Genomic DNA, 20800 nt, shown 5'->3' with positions numbered 1-20800 from the left:
TGACTTATATCTGCTACAGATAGAGAATAAATCCAGGAAACATTATTCTGAAGTAAAATTTATTTAAAATACAATTTATAAAACATTGATGGGTTCCACTTATTTATGGTCTACTATTCCTCATTCAAGCCAAACTCCATATATTTGAATATTGATAATGGGAAATATACAAAAGGAATATAAACAGTTTTATCTATCAAGTCATATGCTCAACTTAGTGGAATACAGATAAATCTATTGTCCAGGAATTCCAGTCATGGTCACGATTTGTTCAAAAATACTAACAAGTTGGTACAGAACAATAGAACATACACAGCTGGTGAATAAGACACTGGGTGGAACTGACTCTTTGCAAGAAAGAACAATCTGATAATAGAGCAAGTTCTGATGGCTGATTTATAGGGTCATTTCCATTTATCTTTTTCAGTGTATCATTGGAATGCATTTACTTGCTATGGCCCAATTTAGCGTAAATGATCCATAGAATTTTTGAGATATACCATAACTTTATGACCGGAGGGTATCTAACCTCTGTGAAGAACCCCATCAATCCTGAGAAGGATGGAGTGGCCAATGCTGCAGTTTTCTGTACAGCGCTACTGTGCAAGGAAAAATAGTGACGAGCAGTGTTGCCTGGAGTGGCAAGGGCCCACCAGTTACATTGACGCTAGGGGCTCACTGTTAAGCTACATGAAAATATTACATTGCATGACCTGCAATGGATCCTGGAAGCTGCTGGTAGGTTAGTATCACTTAGTTTTCTTGTTTGTTTTTTTATTTTGCCCAGACAACTCTTTAAGTACAAAGTCTTCGCAAAATGTAAATCATCAAAGCATGCTTTTTCCTGGGAAATTTCAACTCTAAAGCCTAGTGCAGGTTCTATTTTAGGATCAATGTGAGCCAAGTATTACAATGTATTCACAAGTTCAACTTTTTATGTAGATTAACTCCGTATGTAAATAGTGTCCCAAAGTGAAAATGCAGTTTAAGTTCAGCAAAGTTCCTAACATACTGTCACCAGTCAAGCTGAAAAGGTTAATATAACCTTCCAATAAATCTTCTAAAGAAGATATTAAAAAACACAATAAATTCAGCTTTGTTCAGGCCTCAATTCTTCACCTTACAAAAATTTCCCATGGGAAAGTATTAGTTTCCACGGTTATGGATTCCATTTATTTTTTTGGCTTTGTTTTTGATTATTTGAGGAAGAACAATGTGAGAACTATAGATAAGGTATAATATTACACAAAATCAACGATGTACATCAATATGTCCATTACAGTCTTCTTATAGTGCCTCTGAAGAGATGACCTTTCCATTTTCCTGTGAAGGGTCAGGTTTGCTTGGTGGAGGTTTATATTTAAAATATGCTACAACAAGGAAAATGATTGTGATGGCTTTGCTTGCTGCACCTAAAAGAAGAGAATCAAAATGAATTAGTACTTGTTTATGGCCTTTATATAGGTCACACATAGGAAAAATCACTAGCTATACTTGTATGTGATAATGAACAATATCACTATTTACTGATATCATGTAATAGATTCTTCAGCATTTTCTACAGTCTGCATCCAAGTAAATAGACCATGAAAAAAATAAACTACAAAAAACTGAGACGCCAATCGTAACTAGCCGCGTAGTGATGTCACTGCATTAGGCCGCCATGCTGACCTGGACCTTAAAAGAAACTTGTCATCAGATTCACGCTCCCTGAACCACAGACTTTGTGCAAAACTCATGAACTGAGTGCATCATTTTGAATACTTTGGTGCAAATAAAAATGCACTAAATGCCACAAGAAAAAAAAATATTTAATTAAATTGCAAATGATAACTGGGGGCCTATATGTCTCAGGTGACTGGTCCAAGACTACTCTGCACCCAATCCTTTTGACTGACAGGTTTCTCTTGATGCGCACAACTAGGAAGAGACCTGTCAATCAACGGTAACAGGGCAGGAAGAAGCTTGTCAGGGACCTACCTCAGACTAGTCTGCCGAGACACATAAGCTACAATTCTTAGAGCAATTATGCCTGAATTCTGATGCAAAATGATGTGAAAAGTTGACTTTTTATTTTGCGCAACACAGAGTTTTCATGCCAGTGTTGGCCGGTTTGGCCAAAATGGTTGGAGCTAGGGGCGGGATGAGGGTGGGATGGACTGTGGCTGACTGAGGTAAGATTTGTGGTAAAGCGCACAGAAGCGCATGCCACTTTTAAGATGCACCTGATTTAATAAGAGACATGCACTTCTTAAAGGGAATCTGTCATCCCCTGGCACTTATCTGACCTCTAATATGGACATACAGGTGATAGAAATGTAAATCTATACCTACCTGTATGCCTCATATTAGAGGTCTTGTTGGTGTGAAATGTCTTTTTATTCATTCTTGTTTCTGATATCTTGCAGGCCTGGGGCACGCAAGAAATCCCACCTACTGTATTAATTATGTTTCCCCCCTCCCCTGCACATCACAGTGCACTGTAACGTGCAGTCGCCGCGGCCAGATCCCACGCCTGCGCACTTAAACTTTTACGCAAGACGCACTTCTTCCTGCCGTCTATGTATCATTGTAGAGCAGGGATCTTGTGCGCAGGTGATGGCGAGTCACTGTGACTTCCTGGCGCCTGCGCACAAGATCCCTGCTCTACAATGATACATAGACGACATGAAGAAGAGCGCCTTCTGTAAAAGGTGAAGTGCGCAGAAGTGGGATTTGCCCGTGGCACAGGGCACTGTGATGTGCAGGGGAGGGGGCATCCATTATAATTAAAACCATAGGCGGGATTTCTTGCGGGCCCCGGGACGGGAACCCCTCAGAAACCAGAATAAATAAAAAGACCTTTCACAGCAACAAGACCTTTAATATGAGGCATACAGGTAGGTATATATTTACATTTCTATCATCTGTATGCCTATATTAGAGGTCAGATAAGTGCCAGGGGGGTGACAGGTTCCCTTTAAGATGCTTCTGACTTCTCAAGACACCAGTCTTGATGAATAGGGACCAAAGTCCCCAGCCAGCTGCTTTTCAAAGTATGTTTAAGCTAACATGCCACAGTGTTTCATATTAAAACATACAGTACAGACCAAAAGTTTGGACACACCTTCTCATTTAAAGATTTTTCTATATTTTCATGACTATGAAAATTGTAAATTCACACTGAAGGCATCAAAACTATGAATTAACACATGTGGAATTATATACTTAACAAAAAAGTGTGAAACAACTAAATATATGTCTTATATTCTAGGTTCTTCAAAGTAGCCACCTTTTGCTTGATGACTGCTTTGCACACTCTTGGCATTCTCTTGATGAGCTTCAAGAGGTAGTCACCGGAAATGGTTTTCACTTCACAGGTGTGCCCTGTCAGGTTAAATATGTGGGATTTCTTGCCTTATAAATGGGGTTGGGACCATCAGTTGTGTTGTGCAGAAGTCTGGTGGACACACAGCTGATAGTCCTACTGAATAGACTGTTAGAATTTGTATTATGGCAAGAAAAAAGCAGCTAAGTAAAGAAAAACAAGTGGCCATCATTACTTTAAGAAATGAAGGTCAGTCAGTCCGAAAAATTGGGAAAACTTTGAAGGTGTCCCCAAGTGCAGTTGCAAAAACCATCAAGCGCTACGAAGAAACTGGCTCACATGAGTCCCGCCCCAGGAAAGGAAGACCAAGAGTCACCTCTGCTTCTGAGGATAAGTTTATCCGAGTCACCAGCCTCAGAAATTGCAGGTTAACAGCAGCTCAGATTAGAGACCAGGTCAATGCCACACAGAGTTCTAGCAGCAGACACATCTCTACAACATCTCTACAGTGGAAATCTGTGCTTTGGTCTCATGAGTCCAAATTTGAGATCTTTGGTTCCAACCACCGTGTCTTTGTGTGACGCAGGAAAGGTGAAATGATGGACTCTACATGCCTGGTTCCCACCGTGAAGCATAGAGGAGGAGGTGTGATGGTGTGGGGGTGTTTTGCTGGTGACACTGTTGGGGATATATTCAAAATTGAAGGCATACTGAACCAGCATGGCTACCACAGCATCTTGCAGCAGAATGCTATTCCATCCGGTTTGCATTCAGTTGGACCATCATTTATTTTTCAACAGGACAATGACCCCAAACACACCTCCAGGCTGTGTAAGGGCTATTTGACCAAGAAGGAGAGTGATGGGGTGCTACGCCAGATGACCTGGCCTCCACAGTCACCAGACCTGAACCCAATCGAGATGGTTTGGGGTGAGCTGGACCGCAGAGTGAGGGAAAAAGGGCCAACAAGTGCTAAGCATCTCTGGGAACTCCTTCAAGATTGTTGGAAGACCATTTCCGGTGACTACCTCTTGAAGCTCATCAAGAGAACGCCAAGAGTGTGCAAAGCAGTCATCAAAGCAAAAGGTGGCTACTTTGAAGAACCTAGAATCTAAGACATATTTTCAGTTGTTTCACACTTTTTTGTTAAGTATATAATTCCACATGTGGTAATTCATAGTTTTGATGCCTTCAGTGTGAATGTACAATTTTCATAGTCTTGAAAATTCAGAAAAATCGTTAAATGAGAAGGTGTGTCCAAACTTTTGGTCTGTACTGTATATTGCTGCAAATATAAATCCAGGGTCTGATTCTTGCTGCCTGTGGTTTGGGCAGCATGAATCTGCAACATTTAATCATGCCAGACAGTAAACCAAGAGGCAATGAGGACTTCACACAGCAGACGTAGGAAAACTGTGAGGAACCAAAAAGTAAGTGTTTCTTTATATTTTAGGCAGATTAAACATAACTATAGATGGCAAGATACACTAATAATAGGGGTCGGCGATAGATATTATCTGTCTGCAGAAGCTCTCTAGGTGTCAGTCACTGTCTCTATGGGCCATTCTATTAATGAACTAAGAAGAGACAACATCTTAAATTTCTTAAAACCTTTCTTCTCTTTCATTCAATATTTATATAGTTATTAAATGGTGCCTGACACTAGGTTACCTCTTTAAATGGAGTCTGACACTCATAAAAACTAACGTAGCTACTTATACATTTACAGTGGGTCTGGAAAGTATTCAGACTAGAGATGAGCGTTGTTCTACTCGAACTGTTCGCCAATCTCAAATTCGAGCTGTTTTGGGCGGTGTTCGAGCCGGTCGGCGAACACGAACAATTTGAGAAAAATTCGGCTGTTCGAGGTTATGTTCGATAACTGTTCGTGCACCAAAATCATAACTGGATTTTTTCTCAGTAATGATGAAAATTAATGTTAATACGCAGTTTGAGTGTACAGCGGGGCGGGGGGAGGGGCAGGGGATGGATCTCTGCAGGAACAATGAAGATCTCCATTTTTTTTTCTCTTTCCCGCATTTGCAGTGGGGAGGTGCAATCTGTCAGCCTATCAGCAGCGCACACACGGAGCGAAGTGCTTTTTTTCACACAAGCAAGGGCATGTGTGATTGGCAGTGTATGTCACATGTCCTTGCCCTATAAGACCAAGCCATTTTCCCCGTCGCCACCATTTTCTCACTGCTGCAGCTGCGTGTTAGACGGCACCGCTGTTGCTGTGTGCGCTATACCTTGTTAATTTCAAGCCAATTTTCGCACAAATATACAGATAGCTTGGGAGTAGGGAATAGTTGTGATTGCAGTCCTTTTAAGGACTAGGTTACAGCATTTCCTACGACTTTTATCAGGCAGGTCTGTGCTCTTAAATAGATAGATTGTGGGAGTAAAGACTAATTGTAATTGGAGTCCTTTTCAGGACTAGGTTACATCAGTTCCTATCAGTTTTTGCCAGGCAGGTCTGTGCCAGTGCTGTGCAAGTTTTTTTCACAGCATTTGGCTGAATCTAGCAAAGCTAATCCTTTTTGGCCTATTGCAGAGTGTGTTAGTCAGTGGAGTAGCCTATCTGTGTTGCAAGATATACCACCTGTGTATAGAATACCAATTTTTTTACTGCACCTAGTGAAGTAAAATCTTTTGGGCATAGCATCATTCTATTAGTCCATCTATACTGACCTCCATCAGGTTGCAAACTGAATATAATTTTTTTCTGCATCTAGCTCTGAAAAAATATTTGGGCTTCTAGCGGTGTGTGGGACTTGGTCTATTAGTCCATCTATACTGACCTCCATCAGGTTGCAAATTAAAAATAATTTTTTTCTGCATCTAGCTCTGAAAAAATATTTGGGCTTCTAGCAGTGTGTGGGACTTGGTCTATTAGTCCATCTATACTGACCTCCATCAGGTTGCAAATTAAAAATAATTTTTTTCTGCATCTAGCTCTGAAAAAATATTTGGGCTTCTAGCAGTGTGTGGGACTTGGTCTATTAGTCCATCTATACTGACCTCCATCAGGTTGCAAATTAAAAATAATTTTTTTCTTCATTTATCTCTGAAAAAATATTTGGGCTTCTAGCAGCGTGTGGGACTTGTTCTATTAGTCCATCTATACTGACCTCCATCAGGTTGCAAATTAAAAATAATTTTTTTCTGCATCTAGCTCTGAAAAAATATTTGGGCTTCTAGCAGTGTGTGGGACTTAGTCTATTAGTCCATCTATACTGACCTCCATCAGGTTGCAAATTAAAAATAATTTTTTTCTGCATCTAGCTCTGAAAAAATATTTGGGCTTCTAGCAGTGTGTGGGACTTGGTCTATTAGTCCATCTATACTGACCTCCATCAGGTTCCAAATTAAAAATAATTTTTTTCTTCATTTATCTCTGAAAAAATATTTGGGCTTCTAGCAGCGTGTGGGACTTGTTCTATTAGTCCATCTATACTGACCTCCATCAGGTTGCAAATTAAAAATAATTTTTTTCTGCATCTAGCTCTGAAAAAATATTTGGGCTTCTAGCAGTGTGTGGGACTTAGTCTATTAGTCCATCTATACTGACCTCCATCAGGTTGCAAATTAAAAATAATTTTTTTCTGCATCTAGCTCTGAAAAAATATTTGGGCTTCTAGCAGTGTGTGGGACTTGGTCTATTAGTCCATCTATACTGACCTCCATCAGGTTGCAAATTAAAAATAATTTTTTTCTTCATTTATCTCTGAAAAAATATTTGGGCTTCTAGCAGCGTGTGGGACTTGTTCTATTAGTCCATCTATACTGACCTCCATCAGGTTGCAAATTAAAAATAATTTTTTTCTGCATCTAGCTCTGAAAAAATATTTGGGCTTCTAGCAGTGTGTGGGACTTGGTCTATTAGTCCATCTATACTGACCTCCATCAGGTTGCAAATTAAAAATAATTTTTTTCTGCATCTAGCTCTGAAAAAATATTTGGGCTTCTAGCAGTGTGTGGGACTTGGTCTATTAGTCCATCTATACTGACCTCCATCAGGTTGCAAATTGAATAAAAAAAATTTCTGCATCTAGCTCTGAAAAAATATTTGGGCTTCTAGCGGTGTGTGGGACTTGGTCTATTAGTCCATCTATACTGACCTCCATCAGGTTGCAAATTAAAAATAATTTTTTTCTGCATCTAGCTCTGAAAAAATATTTGGGCTTCTAGCAGTGTGTGGGACTTGGTCTATTAGTCCATCTATACTGACCTCCATCAGGTTGCAAATTAAAAATAATTTTTTTCTGCATCTAGCTCTGAAAAAATATTTGGGCTTCTAGCAGTGTGTGGGACTTGGTCTATTAGTCCATCTATACTGACCTCCATCAGGTTGCAAATTAAAAATAATTTTTTTCTTCATTTATCTCTGAAAAAATATTTGGGCTTCTAGCAGCGTGTGGGACTTGTTCTATTAGTCCATCTATACTGACCTCCATCAGGTTGCAAATTAAAAATAATTTTTTTCTGCATCTAGCTCTGAAAAAATATTTGGGCTTCTAGCAGTGTGTGGGACTTGGTCTATTAGTCCATCTATACTGACCTCCATCAGGTTGCAAATTAAAAATAATTTTTTTCTGCATCTAGCTCTGAAAAAATATTTGGGCTTCTAGCAGTGTGTGGGACTTGGTCTATTAGTCCATCTATACTGACCTCCATCAGGTTGCAAATTAAAAATAATTTTTTTCTGCATCTAGCTCTGAAAAAATATTTGGGCTTCTAGCGGTGTGTGGGACTTGGTCTATTAGTCCATCTATACTGACCTCCATCAGGTTGCAAATTAAAAATAATTTTTTTCTGCATCTAGCTCTGAAAAAATATTTGGGCTTCTAGCAGTGTGTGGGACTTGGTCTATTAGTCCATCTATACTGACCTCCATCAGGTTGCAAATTAAAAATAATTTTTTTCTGCATCTAGCCCAGCCAATAGTTTTGGCCTAATACCACAGTTTGGCCACTCAGCTCTGCTCGGTTACCATCCATTGTTTTTTTGTGCAAACAACTCCAGAGTTGTGAATTAGTTAACCACCAAAATGAGTGGAAAAAGGCCTGCTGCTGGTGGAAAGGGGAATAGGCGTGTTGGGAAGGGGAAAAAAGGTAGTGTCCGTGGGGTAGGTGCAGAAGAAAGACCATCTTCCAGCCAAACTAAAATGTCTACTTCTTTTAGCGGACAATGTGATAAGATCCCTTTCTTACGGCCACGCCAATCGCTACAAATTCCAGATGAGGCACAAAAACAGCAGGTGCTTCAACGGATATCAAGTGCTCCTTTAAGTGGGCTCTCCTCCACATCAACTTCAACATCACAAATACTCCAGTCCTCAAAGGTGTCACCCAAATCGCACTTGCTTCCTCACAGCTCCCAAATCTCCAGCTGCCCGTCTGAGTATGAGGTAGAACAGATGGTTGAGTCTGCAGAGCTGTTTACTCATACTATAGCCTGGGAATCAGAGGTCGACTCCAGCGCTTCTGTGAATCCAGACGAGGAAATGATCTGCACTGATGCCCAGAATCTTTATGAGTCGGATCCAGGACCAGACGCAGAAGGTTCTGACCATAATGTAGACCCTCATTCCCAAACTGTAACTCCTGTTGGTGGAGACAATGAGGAAGACGATGATAAGACTCAAATACCTGATTGGAGCGACAACTTTAGTTTTTTGTCAGGGCAGGAACAGGTTGGCTCTGAGGACGACGGGTGTGATAACGCACAGGGTGATGATGATGAGGTCGGAGATCCCACTTACTGTCAACCCACAGTCAGCCAAGAGATGAGGTCAGCAGAGGAGGTGGAGGAAGATGCTAGTGACGACGAGGTCAGGTTGCGCCTTCCTGGACAGAGACGTAGTACTGGAAGCACGTCAACAACTGCATCCTCAAACACAACTCTGCCTCTCACCACAAGTCGTGGTGGCTCTTCAGGTCGCATGGGTGCGAAGCCTTGCATAGCCTGGGCATTTTTTCAGATCGATAAAGATGACCCAACTCGTGTTATCTGTAACATTTGTCAGCAAAAGCTAAGTAGAGGCCAAAAAATACATAGTTTGAGTACTTCATGCATGAACCGGCACATGGACATGAAGCATAAGTTGCAGTGGGAAGCTCAGTGTGCTACAATGCGGCCTAGCCGGCCGGGCCAATCACCGTCTGCCATATCTTGTGCATCCGCGGCCTCTTCATCCTCTGTGACTGGGGGGACAGCAGTCACACCTGTTTTGGGGCGCAGACCTGCCACCTCTTTACCCGCAACAGCCAGCGTGATTGGCAGGTCATCATTTTCTTTGGAGGTGGTAACACCAGCTGGTGTTGAGCGCTGTCCGACATCGATAGCACCACCTTTGGATCAAGGCAACCTAACATGTCCGCCTGCATCTTCCTCACAGACCGGCAGTTTGCCGGGGACACCCTTATCAACCCCGTCTAAGCACAATAGCCAGCCCTCGGTCCCTCAGATGTGGACAAGTAAAAGACCATTTCCTCCTAGCCATGAGAAAGCTAAGAGGTTGAATTTCACCATCTGCAAGCTCTTGGCTACAGAAATGCTGCCTTTCCGCCTGGTGGACACAGAGGATTTTCGAGACCTTATGTCCGTCGCAGTGCCCCAGTACCAGATGCCCAGTCGGCACTACTTCTCAAAGAAAGGTGTGCCTGCGCTCCACCAGCATGTCGCACACAACATCACCGCTTCTTTGAGAAACTCTGTGTGTGACAGGGTGCATTTCACCACAGACACTTGGACGAGTAGGCATGGACAGGGGCGTTACATGTCGCTGACTGGGCACTGGGTAACTATGGTGACAGCAGGACAAGGGGCTGCTGTCCAAGTCTTGCCGTCCCCACGAGTTGTGCGTCAATCCTCTTTATGTCAAAGTTCCTCCACTGCTTCTGCCTCCTCAACCTCCTCTCGGTCTTCCACCTGCGCCCAAAGCCTGTCTGGTCATGCCACAAGCTTTCTAACTGCGCAGAAGGGATCCTGCACACCTCCTTACTATGCTGGCAGTAGGGCTCAACGTCATCAGGCGGTTTTTACATTGAAATGTCTGGGAAATGTGAGTCACACAGCTGAGGAGTTGTGGTCAGCTCTGGAGAACCAATTTCATGAATGGTTGTCTCCACTGGACAATGCTGCAAACCTGGGTGCGGCCCTTCGCCGGGGCAATGTCACACACGTGCCTTGTATGGCTCACGTGTTGAACCTGGTTGTCCAGCAATTTTTAGCCCACTATCCCGGACTAGATGGCCTTCTGCAGAGGGCACGGTCGCTGTGTGCTCACTTCCGCCGTTCGCATCCCGCAGCTCAGCGACTTACATCTCTACAGAAGTCGTTGGGCCTGCCACTTCACCGGCTAAAATGCGATGTGCCTACCCGGTGGAATTCAACTCTGCACATGTTGCAGCGACTGTGGCAGCACCGACAAGCCCTGGTGCAATACGTTCTGACGTATAGCCTGGGCCAACGAGATTCAGAGGTGGGGCAAATCACGCTGGAGGAATGGTCTCAGATCAGGAACCTATGCACCCTTCTGCACAGTTTTGAAATGGCGACGAAGATGTTTAGTGCTGACGATGCCATTATCAGCATGACTATTCCGGTGATTTACATGCTGGAGCACATGTTAAACAGAATTCGGAGTCAGGTGGTGGCACAAGAGGAGGTGGAGGAAGTAGAGGAGGAGGAGTTGTATGCGGAAGGGCTAAAATCTGCAAGGTCCAGACGGTCGGCAGCACCAAGGCGGCAGGCATGTGAGGGTGGGGGAGATGGTTTTACCAGGGCGCATGGTAGCAGCCAAACTAGTGAGGAAGGTGCAGGAGCCCAGGAAGAAGTGGAGGACGAACTGATGGAAGACTCATCAGATGAGGGAGACCTTGATCACATTTCTGTTGTGCGAGGTTGGGGGGAGAGGACAGAGGAAGGAAGCATGATTGTTACCTCGCCACCAACACAACAGGGACTTGGTGCTCCTGGATGCGCAACACACATGAGTGCCTTCTTGCTGCACTACCTGCAACATGACCCTCGAATTGTGAGAATTAGAAATAATCCTGACTACTGGGTTGCCACACTGTTAGATCCCCGGTACAAAAGTAAATTTGCAGAAATTATTCCTGCCATAGAAAGGGATGCACGCATGCAGGAGTATCAGCAGAGACTGTTGCAGAATCTTACATGTGCTTTTCCACAAAATACCAGTGGTGCACGTAGTGAATCTCACAGTTCCAACTTGCCAACCGTGGGACCGTCAAGTGTTCAGCACTCAAACCGTAACAGAACCACAGTATCTGCTGGTAACATCAATTTTGCGGAATCATTTCACCACTTTTTTAGCCCATCCTTTGCAAGGCCACAGGAGACAAGAAGTCTGACACATAGTCAACGCCTAGAGACGATGGTACAGGAGTATCTCCAAGTAAACATTGAAGCCACGACTGTGTCACTGGACCCTTGCTCTTTTTGGGCTTCCAATCTGGATAAATGGCCGGAGCTAGCCACTTACGCCTTGGAGATCTTGTCATGCCCCGCAGCCAGCGTTCTGTCTGAACGTGTGTTCAGCGCTGCTGGTGGTGTGCTGACAGATAAGCGCACGCGGCTCTCCACTGATAATGTAGACAGACTCACGTTCATAAAGATGAACAAATCATGGATCCGAAACGACTTTTCTACCCCTGTGTCATCCTGGGGAGAGTAAAAGCTTGATGATTGGTTAAAATCACCCTACCAACCGTTTTAAGCTTTCAAATTACTAATCATGTTTATCTGTATCTTGACTGGAAAATAATTTGGGCTTTGTAGCAGTGTGCAGCACTGATCCTATTAGGCCATCTATAATAAGCTTCACCAGATTTAAAATTAAAAATAATTTTTAGCTGCATCTAGCCCGGAAAATAATTTTGGGGCTCCGAGATGCGCAAGACACATAAGTGCCTTCTTGCTGCACTACCTGCAGCATGACCCTCATATTGTCAGAATTCGAAGTAATCATGACTACTGGGTTGCCACACTCTTAGATCCCCCAAACTTTTCGATCAACCTTTTCATTTTAATAAAGACCAAAAAAATGGTCATTTTTGAAATTATAAGCATTAGCAGGTTGTTAGAAACTGAAATCAAACAGTTTTCAACTCAAAACTTTATTCTAGGTGATGTTACATTTTCACATAGGACCCCTTGTTCGAAAGGAGCTTCTGAACTCTCTTGTCCATTGAATTTGTCAGGTTTTGGATGGTTTCTGCTTCAATTGTTTTGCATGAGGACAGAATACCCTCCCAGAGCTGTTGCTTAGATGTGAACTGCCTCCCGCCATCATAGACACTCCTTTTAATGATGCTCCAAAGGTTCTGAATGGGGTAGAGGTCAGGGGAGCATGGGGGTCACACCATAAGTTTGTCCCCTTTTATGCCCATATCAGCCAGAGATGCAGATGTTTTATGTGCAGCATGAGATGGTGCATTATCATGCAGAAAAATGATCTTGCTGTGAAATACACGGTTCTTCTTCTTGAACCATGGCAGGAAGTGCTGTTTGAGAAAATCCACATACATTATGGAGTTCATCTTTAGCGCCTTCAGGGATCCTAAAGGGGCCGACAATCTCTCTCCCCATGATTCCAGCCCAAAACATTACTCCACCTCCTCCTTGTTGGCGCTGTAGCCGTGTTTGCGTGGGGTGTCCATCAACCAGCCATCCTCCACTCCATTCATCTGGACCATCGAGCGCTGCACGGCACTCATCCGTGAACAAAACAGTTTTGAAATCAGTCTTCATGTAATGTTTGGCCCACTGGAGCCGTTTCTGCTTGTGTGAAGTGGATAGAGGAGGTCGACAGGATGGCATATGCACAGCTGCAAACCTCTGAAGGACCCTGCATCTTGTTGTTCGGGGGACGTTGGAGGCACAAGCAGCTTCAAAAACTTGTCTGCTGCTATGACAAGGCTTTTTTGCCGCTGCTGTTTCAACCTGACGTAATTGCCTGTAGGAAAGAGTCCTCAATTTGCCCTTATCAGCACGCACACGTGTGTACTGTGAATCAGCTCCATACTTCTTGATTGCCAAGACACTTCATCCTGATCATCGCACAATGTTGATTGTAGTCATGCCTTGACCTAAACACTCCACAATTTGTTGCTTCTCAGCAGCCGACACATCCTTTTTCTTTCCCATTTTGGCAGAAAATGTAGGCTGCTTAATAATGTGAGAGAGCCTTCTTAAGTAGTCTTGCCTTTCATTGGACAAACCTGCCAAACTAATTAGCACAGGTGTCTGCAATTGCTTACAGTGATATAAAGAGCCCTGACACACATCACCATCAATGAGTTTAACTGACAAACAAACAAATTCTTCCCTTATCACTCCTAAACACTTTTTGCATAATAATTTGGAACGCGGTGTACATGTGCTTTTCCACAAAACACCAGTGGTTCACGTAGTGAATCTTACAGTTCTAACTTGCCAACCGTGGTCTGTATGGAATTGTTCAATAAAGGGCCCAAAATTAAGATAACATAGATGGGAGAGGTCTCTATGAATAGGAATTCCTAAGTATTTGATACCCTGTGAGGGCCAGGCAAAGGGAAAGTTGGACTGGATGGAATCCTATATGGATTTAGGGAGGGAGACATCGAGGGCCTCAGACTTCGCTGCATTGATTTTAAAATTTTACCATGTAACAAAGTGATCTATTTCAGCCATAACAGCAGGGATGGATATATGTGATTGAGTGATATATACTAGGACATCATCAGCAAATAGAGAGCACTTGTACTCGGTGCCTCCCACCTCAATCCACCTAATATTGGGGTTATGGCGAATTGATGAGAGCAGGTGCTCCGTCACTAGGATGTATAAGAGAGGGGACAGAGGACATCCCTGCCTTGTCCCATTGGTGATTGTGAAAGGTGATGAAAATGTTCTGACGCACTCCCTGGGCCTTGGGACACCCGGAGCCGGACCCTTTTTGGTGGATGCTGGTGGTTGTAGTCTTCGTGGCGGCGATCCGGTTCCGTGGCTCAGGGCGGTCAAACCAGTGGCGGAACTATTTATGTGGTTTTGATGTTTAAATGTCCGACTACGCCACCCGTGGATTGCGGTCAGAGTGAACCGCCGCTACAGGGCAGACCGCTAAGGCTGGTGTTGTGGGTGCAGCAGAGCGTAGCATAACTCCCCACGGGAGGAGTATAGCCTCAGGGCAGTGTATGCGGAGGATGGGGGTGATGGTGCAGGGCAGCAGCAGTAACGACACGGAGTCAGTGATGCAGTTCAGGGCCTTTACTCACAGTTCTTATTATCCAGACCACGTCTGCAGGTAACGGCTGCCCACGTCGTACTGTGCTCACCAGGTGAGGGGCTCAGACAACTCCCAGATAACTTTGGAGCGCTTCACAGGACCCCCTTTGTGTGTCCTTTGTCTGGCCTTTCTTACCAACACTTCTGTTCGGCTGCCTCGGGCCTCCTCTTGGTCAACTTGGCGCCAGTTTCCCTGACCCTATGTGGTGCCTTCCTAGCGGGTGGAGCAAGGGGCTGCGCCACATAAAATGTCAGAGCCTCCGGTTTCTAGCTGAGGGTCGTTTCCTGCCTCCACTAGTTCGGGGACCGGTCTCCCCCTTTGGCCTGACCCCTCCACGCAGGTGGATTCGGGCGTGCGGTGGCGACTCGCCCGTCCGCACCCCTGGGATCCCTTCATTCCTCGTTCCTGGAGCCTTCTCCGCTCCTCTTCCTTCCTTCTCCCTCTTGCAGGCCTGGGCCTCTGTTACTAGGCCCGCCTCCGGAGCAGAGCTCATGCAGAGCCCCTGCTCCCTGCCACTTCTGCTCAGACTTCTCTGCACTGAACTAAGATGGTGCCCACCTTTTATACTCCCTTCTCAATGCACCCATGAACTGCTTCCTCCCTGCTCCTGCACTGCAGGGTACCCCTTCCTCAGTGTTCCCTCCCCCCACTCCAGCCAGGGACAGGGACTGTCGTGCCCATCTCAGGGGCATATTGGTCGCCCTGCCCCACGGCAATGTGGTGTAATGCATGCAGGTGTCGGGTCCTGATCCACACTCCATCCTTATCTGAGAGTGAGATATCACACCTCTGGGTGAGGTGCAATACGTCTGTAGCAACCGAGCCCTCGGTGCTACAGTTCCATTTATCTTCAGCCTAGGTGACGTATTGTGATACAGGGCCGTGATTTTGGCTATAAAAGGGTCCCCTAGACCCCTACCCCAAGCTTTTTAAGAGAATCATATATGGCGTGCCAGGAGACTCTATGGAATGCTTTCTCAGCATCCAACGAGAGTATCTACTTACAAATTTTTAACTGCATCTAGCCCAGGAAATACTTTGTGCCTAGTAGCAGTGTCTGCTAGTCAGCGGATTATCCCGGCTGTTAAGCAAGCTACACCACCTGTAGTTTGGACACTTAATTTTTTCAAAGGAAATGCTTCGGGACCACGGGATACTTAGTGAAGAGCATCAGGAGGCACCCCAAGGCATAGGGGCTGGGACTGGCACTAGGATGCCTTGCGGTGGACAGCCGAGCTCAATCCTTATAAAAGCTTTTTAACTGCAGCAGCTTTAGTGGACGCTACTGGAGCTGGAATTACGCGGCTGCTGGCATGAGACTTGCCCTCCAATAGATCCTTGTAAATGGATTTAAAGTGTATTCATTCAAATTAGAGGGACAATTTAAATTAAAAAGCTTAGAGCTGCCTCCACCACAGGGGGGCTCTCTCGACCCACCAGCGGACAGGCACCAGTATTGGGAGAGGGGGGCTGGCCGTCAGGGTTCACCGCGGCTCTGGCACAAACCCGGCGACACGGAGGTGGCACGGGCAGGAGCGGACTGGCCGTCTCGGCTTCTCACTTTTTGGATTTTAGAAGGGCATGACATGCCTATATCTGTGTCTCCCCCTCCTTTTACTCCTCCACCTCTTTTCTTTTCGCATGACTATATGTACTTGTCACTTTTCCATGTGTTAGTTGTGTCTTCTGAGCAGTTTGTCAGCTTTTGGACACCTTTGAAGGTGTTTTCTATGTGTTTCTATGTGTTTTTGTTTGCCTGCCATTGGTTTTAACGGTGTTTGAAGGTGTTCGACGAACAGTTCGACGAACAGTTCGGCGAACACACGGGTGTTCGATGAACCGAACCGAACTCGAACACTACGGGGGTGGCTCAACACTAATTCAGACCCCATAAAATTTTTCACTCTTTGCTTCATTGCAGCCATTTGGTAAATTCTAAAAAGTTCATTTTTTTTTCTCATTAATGTACACTCTGCACCCCATCTTGACTGAAAACAAACAGAAATGTAGAAATTATTGCAAATTTATTAAAAATGAAAAAATGAAATATCACATGGTCATAAGTATTCAGACCCTATGCTCAGTATTGAGTAGAAGCACCCTTTTGAGCTAGTACAGCCATGAGTCTTCTTGGGAATGATGCAACAAGTTTTTCACACCTGGATTTCGGGATTCTCTGCCATTCTTCCCTGCAGATCCTCTCCAGTTCTGTCAGGTTGGATGATGAACGTTGGTGGACAGCCATTTTTAGGTCTCTCCAGAGGTGCTCAATTGGGTTTAGGTCAGGGCTCTGGCTGGGCCAGTCAAGAATGGTCGCAGAGTTGTTCTGAAGCCACTCCTTTGTTATTTTAGCTGTGTGCTTAGGGTCATTGTCTTGTTGGAAGGTGAACCTTCGGCCAAGTTTGAGGTCCAGAGCACTCTGGAAGAGGTTTTCATCCAGGATATCTCTGTACTTGGCCGCATTCATGTTTCCTTCAATTGCAACCAGTTATCCTGTCCCTGCAGCTGAAAAACGCCCCCATAGCATGATGCTGCTACCACCATGTTTCACTGTTGGGATTGTATTGGGCAGGTGATGAGCAGTGCCTGGTTTTCTCCACACATATTGCTTAGAATTATCACCAAAATGTTCTATCTTCGTCTCATCAGACCAGAGAATCTTATTTCTCATAGTCTGGGAGTCCTTCATGTGTTTTTGAGGAAACTCTATGCGGGCTTTCATATGCCTTGCACTGAGGAGAGGCTTCCGTCTGGCCTCTCTGCCATAAATGCCAGACTGGTGGAGAGCTGCAGTGATAGTTGACTTTGTGGAACTTTCTCCCATCTGCCTACTGTATCTCTGGATCTCAGCCACAGTGATCTTGGGGTTCTTCTTTACCTCTCTCACCAACGCTCTTCTCCCACAATTGCTCAGTTTGACTGGACGGCCAGGTCTAGGAAGACTTCTGGTCGTCCCAAATTTCTTCCATTTAAGGATTATGGAGGCCACTGTGCTCTTACGAAACTTGAGTAATGCAGAAATTCTTTTATAACCTTGGCCAGATCTGTGCCTTGCCACAATTCTGTCTCTGAGCTCCTTGGGCAGTTCCTTTGAGCTCATGATTCTCATTTGGTCTGACATGCACTGTGAGTTGTGAGGTCTTATATAGACAGGTGTGTGCCTTTCCAAATCAAGTCCTATAAGTTTAATTAAACACAGCTGGACTCCAATGAAGTAGTAGAACCATCTCAAGGAGGATCACAAGGAAATGGACAGCATGTGACTTAAATATGAGTGTCTGAGCAAAGGGGTCTGAACAGGGGCGGAAAAAGACTGTAGTGGGCCCCTGTGCAAGAAATTTTTGCCCCCCCCCTGCCCTTCATAGGGCAACAAAGTTAAGTAAACATAACCCACCCATGTGCAGCTCTCATCCCCCTATGTGCAGCTCTCATCCCCCCCATGTGCAGCTCTCATCCCCCCATGTGCATCTCAACCTCCCCGTACATCTCTCATCCCCCCATGTGCAGCTCTCACCCCCCCGTGCATCTCATCCCCCCGTGCATATCATCCCCCCGTACATATCATCCCCCCGTGCATCTCTCATCCCCCCAATGTGCATCTCATCCCCCCGTGCATCTCTCATCCCCCTGTGCATCTCTGATTCCCCCCACTCCTAATTAATTAATTGTATTTAAAAAAAAAACTTGTTATACTTACCCCCATGCGATCCCTGCAGAATCCTGGTGCTCGTCCACGTCGCTGCCACCAGGTTTTCCTGACTTCCGGCCATGTGACGGCGCCGTCACATGACCGGAAGTCAGGGGAATCATGAAGGCGCTGCCGCAGCAGCGCTGCACTGCTACACAGAGGAAAGTAGCGCTGAGATGTCCCGGCGCTTAGCGCTCAGCATGGGGCCGGGGGCGGCTCCAGGTTTTTGTGGGCCCCAGGCGAAAGAGTCTCAGTGGGCCCCTTTAACACATACCACGATTCATGATGCACAGATACCGAAGAGAAATATATATATAGTACAATGCAAATATTTTACTGCTTACATTACATGAGTGATATCTATTGTAAATTCCACAATAGCTCAGAAACCAGCGAATCGCTCCACACAGTATACTGGCCCCCATAAAATGCTCCATACATGAGACTGGCCCCCATAAAATGCTCCATACAGGATACTGGTCCCCATATAACGCTCCATACAGGATACTGGCCCCCATATAACGCTCCATACAGAATACTGGCCCCCATATAACGCTCCATGCAGGATACTGGCCCCCATATAACGCTCCATGCAGGATACTGGCCCCCATATAACGCTCCATACAGAATACTGGCCCCCATATAACGCTCCATGCAGGCTGTTCCCCACACATAATGCCCCACGCAGGCTGTTCCCCCCACATAATGCCCCATGCAGGCTGTTCCCCCCCATATAGGATGTCACCCTCCCTTATAATGCCCCATGCAGGATGTCACACCCCCCCTCCCTTATAATGCCCCATGCCGGATGTCACAGCCCCCCCTTATAATGCCCCATGCAGGATGTCACACACCCCCACCTCACCCCCCTCCCTTATACTGCCACAGGCCTCCATACAATAAAAAAAAATCAAATACTCACCTCATGTCTCACCTGCTGCCGCTGCTCCGGACTCCTGCGTTGCCGACCTCATCCCGCTCTGCGCTGTGACTGCTCAGGAGAGAGCGCGGTGTAAAGACATCACCGCGCCCTCTGACCTGAGATGTCACAGTGCAGCAGCCGCGGAGGATGCAGGAGCTGCTGCGGAGGCACGGGAAGGGGTAAGTATTGTGCCGGGGCCCTGAGCAAGCGGGGGGGGGAAGCGGGCGCTGACACTGCTCTCCTCCGCTCACGGGTCCCATAGCGCGCGGGGTGCCCGACGGTGAGGGCCCCCCCCCGCCTGCTCAGGGCCCCGGCATTTCCCCGCGTGCGCCGGGTGCTGACGCCGGCCCTGCGGGGGCTCCATGAGGAGACGCACAAGAGGGGGGCCCAAACGAGGTTCCGAGGGGGCCCCGACTGGCCGGACCCCATACTGTAGTCAGGACAGTCATGCCCTGATGGCGGCCCAGCTGGAGGCTCGAGGGGCCCCCTCTCCCTTGGGGCCCCCGTTCAATGAACGGGCTGAACGGGCGATAGGTCCGCCCCTGGGTCTGAATACTTAGGACCATGTGATATTTCAGTTTTTCATTTTTAATAAATTTGCAAAAATTTCTACATTTCTGTTTTTTTCAGTCAAAATGTGGTGCAGAGTGTACTTTAATGAGAAAAAAATGAACTTTTTAGAATTTACCAAATGGCTGCAATGAAACAAAGAATGAAAAATTTAAAGGGGTCTGAATACTTTCCGTACCCACTGTATATAGGGGACTTAGCAATATATATATTAGTGTTGTAGTTGCAGATAAATTTACTTTTAATCCATATGTAAATAAGGGTGTTTTGGAGCATGATTTTCATAGCCAATGGCTCCATGCATCATTACACCATCCGATTTGCATATCCAGCAATCTCCCTGATTTTGCACTGGATTTCACGCTGCGAGTTCTCCGTTTCCTCATATACATATTCCTGTGTGTAAACTCTTACACTGGGAGGAGCCCAGCCGTGCGCTCACTGTATAAGGCAGGGCGTGCTCTTATCTCCCACTCCTGCAAGTCTGTGGCCACTGCACCCAACATCCAGAAGTGTAGCAAGCAATGACATCAGAAAGGAGCCAGAGATCAGAGTGTGCCCGCACCCAAACTATGTGGGTATCTGCCCTGGCACTAAGCCCGCTACTTGGCTCTGATGTGTGCCTCCTTTTCACAAGATGCTAGAAATAATCTGTTATAAAAATCCATAGTCCCTTACATTAATTGTGGTTTCCAGCCTATTTCTTTTGTGTGAAAACATACAGTATAAATACTTACTGATGCCGATCAGTTTGTAAGATATGCCTGAATTATCATACGTCCAGCAAGCTCCCTTTTTCCCACATTCATTCAAGTTCCATAAAATACAACTGCTGTCTATGACGGCTCCAAATACAATTGGTCCTGGGATGGAGCCTAGAACATAAGGACATAACAACTTGAGGACTGATATTGTCAATTAAGCTACACATTTTAATATAAAATATGTTAAATTATTCTAAAACTGGCCAATAGCACAATCTGCTTTAGACAAATTAAAATACTGCGTTTCTCC

The 20800-nt window shown here is 45.4% G+C and overlaps 1 protein-coding gene across 3 annotated transcripts in view; it reads right to left on the bottom strand.

The window, feature by feature from the left end:
* Window positions 1-790: 790 nt before the first annotated feature.
* The window catches only part of SLCO4C1 (solute carrier organic anion transporter family member 4C1), a 221891-nt gene continuing 201881 nt past the window's right edge, over window positions 791-20800 (bottom strand). For all 3 annotated transcript variants that reach the window (XM_073677952.1, XM_073677943.1, XM_073677935.1), the window contains 2 exons: window positions 20524-20661; window positions 791-1412 (listed from right to left, as the gene is read on the bottom strand). In XM_073677952.1, the coding sequence (XP_073534053.1) occupies window positions 1288-1412; window positions 20524-20661 (263 nt within the window). In that variant the 3' untranslated portion in view covers window positions 791-1287. The remainder of the gene's footprint in view (window positions 1413-20523; window positions 20662-20800) is intronic.

Source organism: Phyllobates terribilis, unplaced genomic scaffold (assembly GCF_046119375.1).
Source record: "Phyllobates terribilis strain yellow unplaced genomic scaffold, ASM4611937v1 Scaffold_1__5_contigs__length_1240528914, whole genome shotgun sequence".
Lineage (NCBI taxonomy): Eukaryota > Metazoa > Chordata > Amphibia > Anura > Dendrobatidae > Phyllobates > Phyllobates terribilis.
This window is presented reverse-complemented; position numbering and strand designations above follow the sequence as displayed.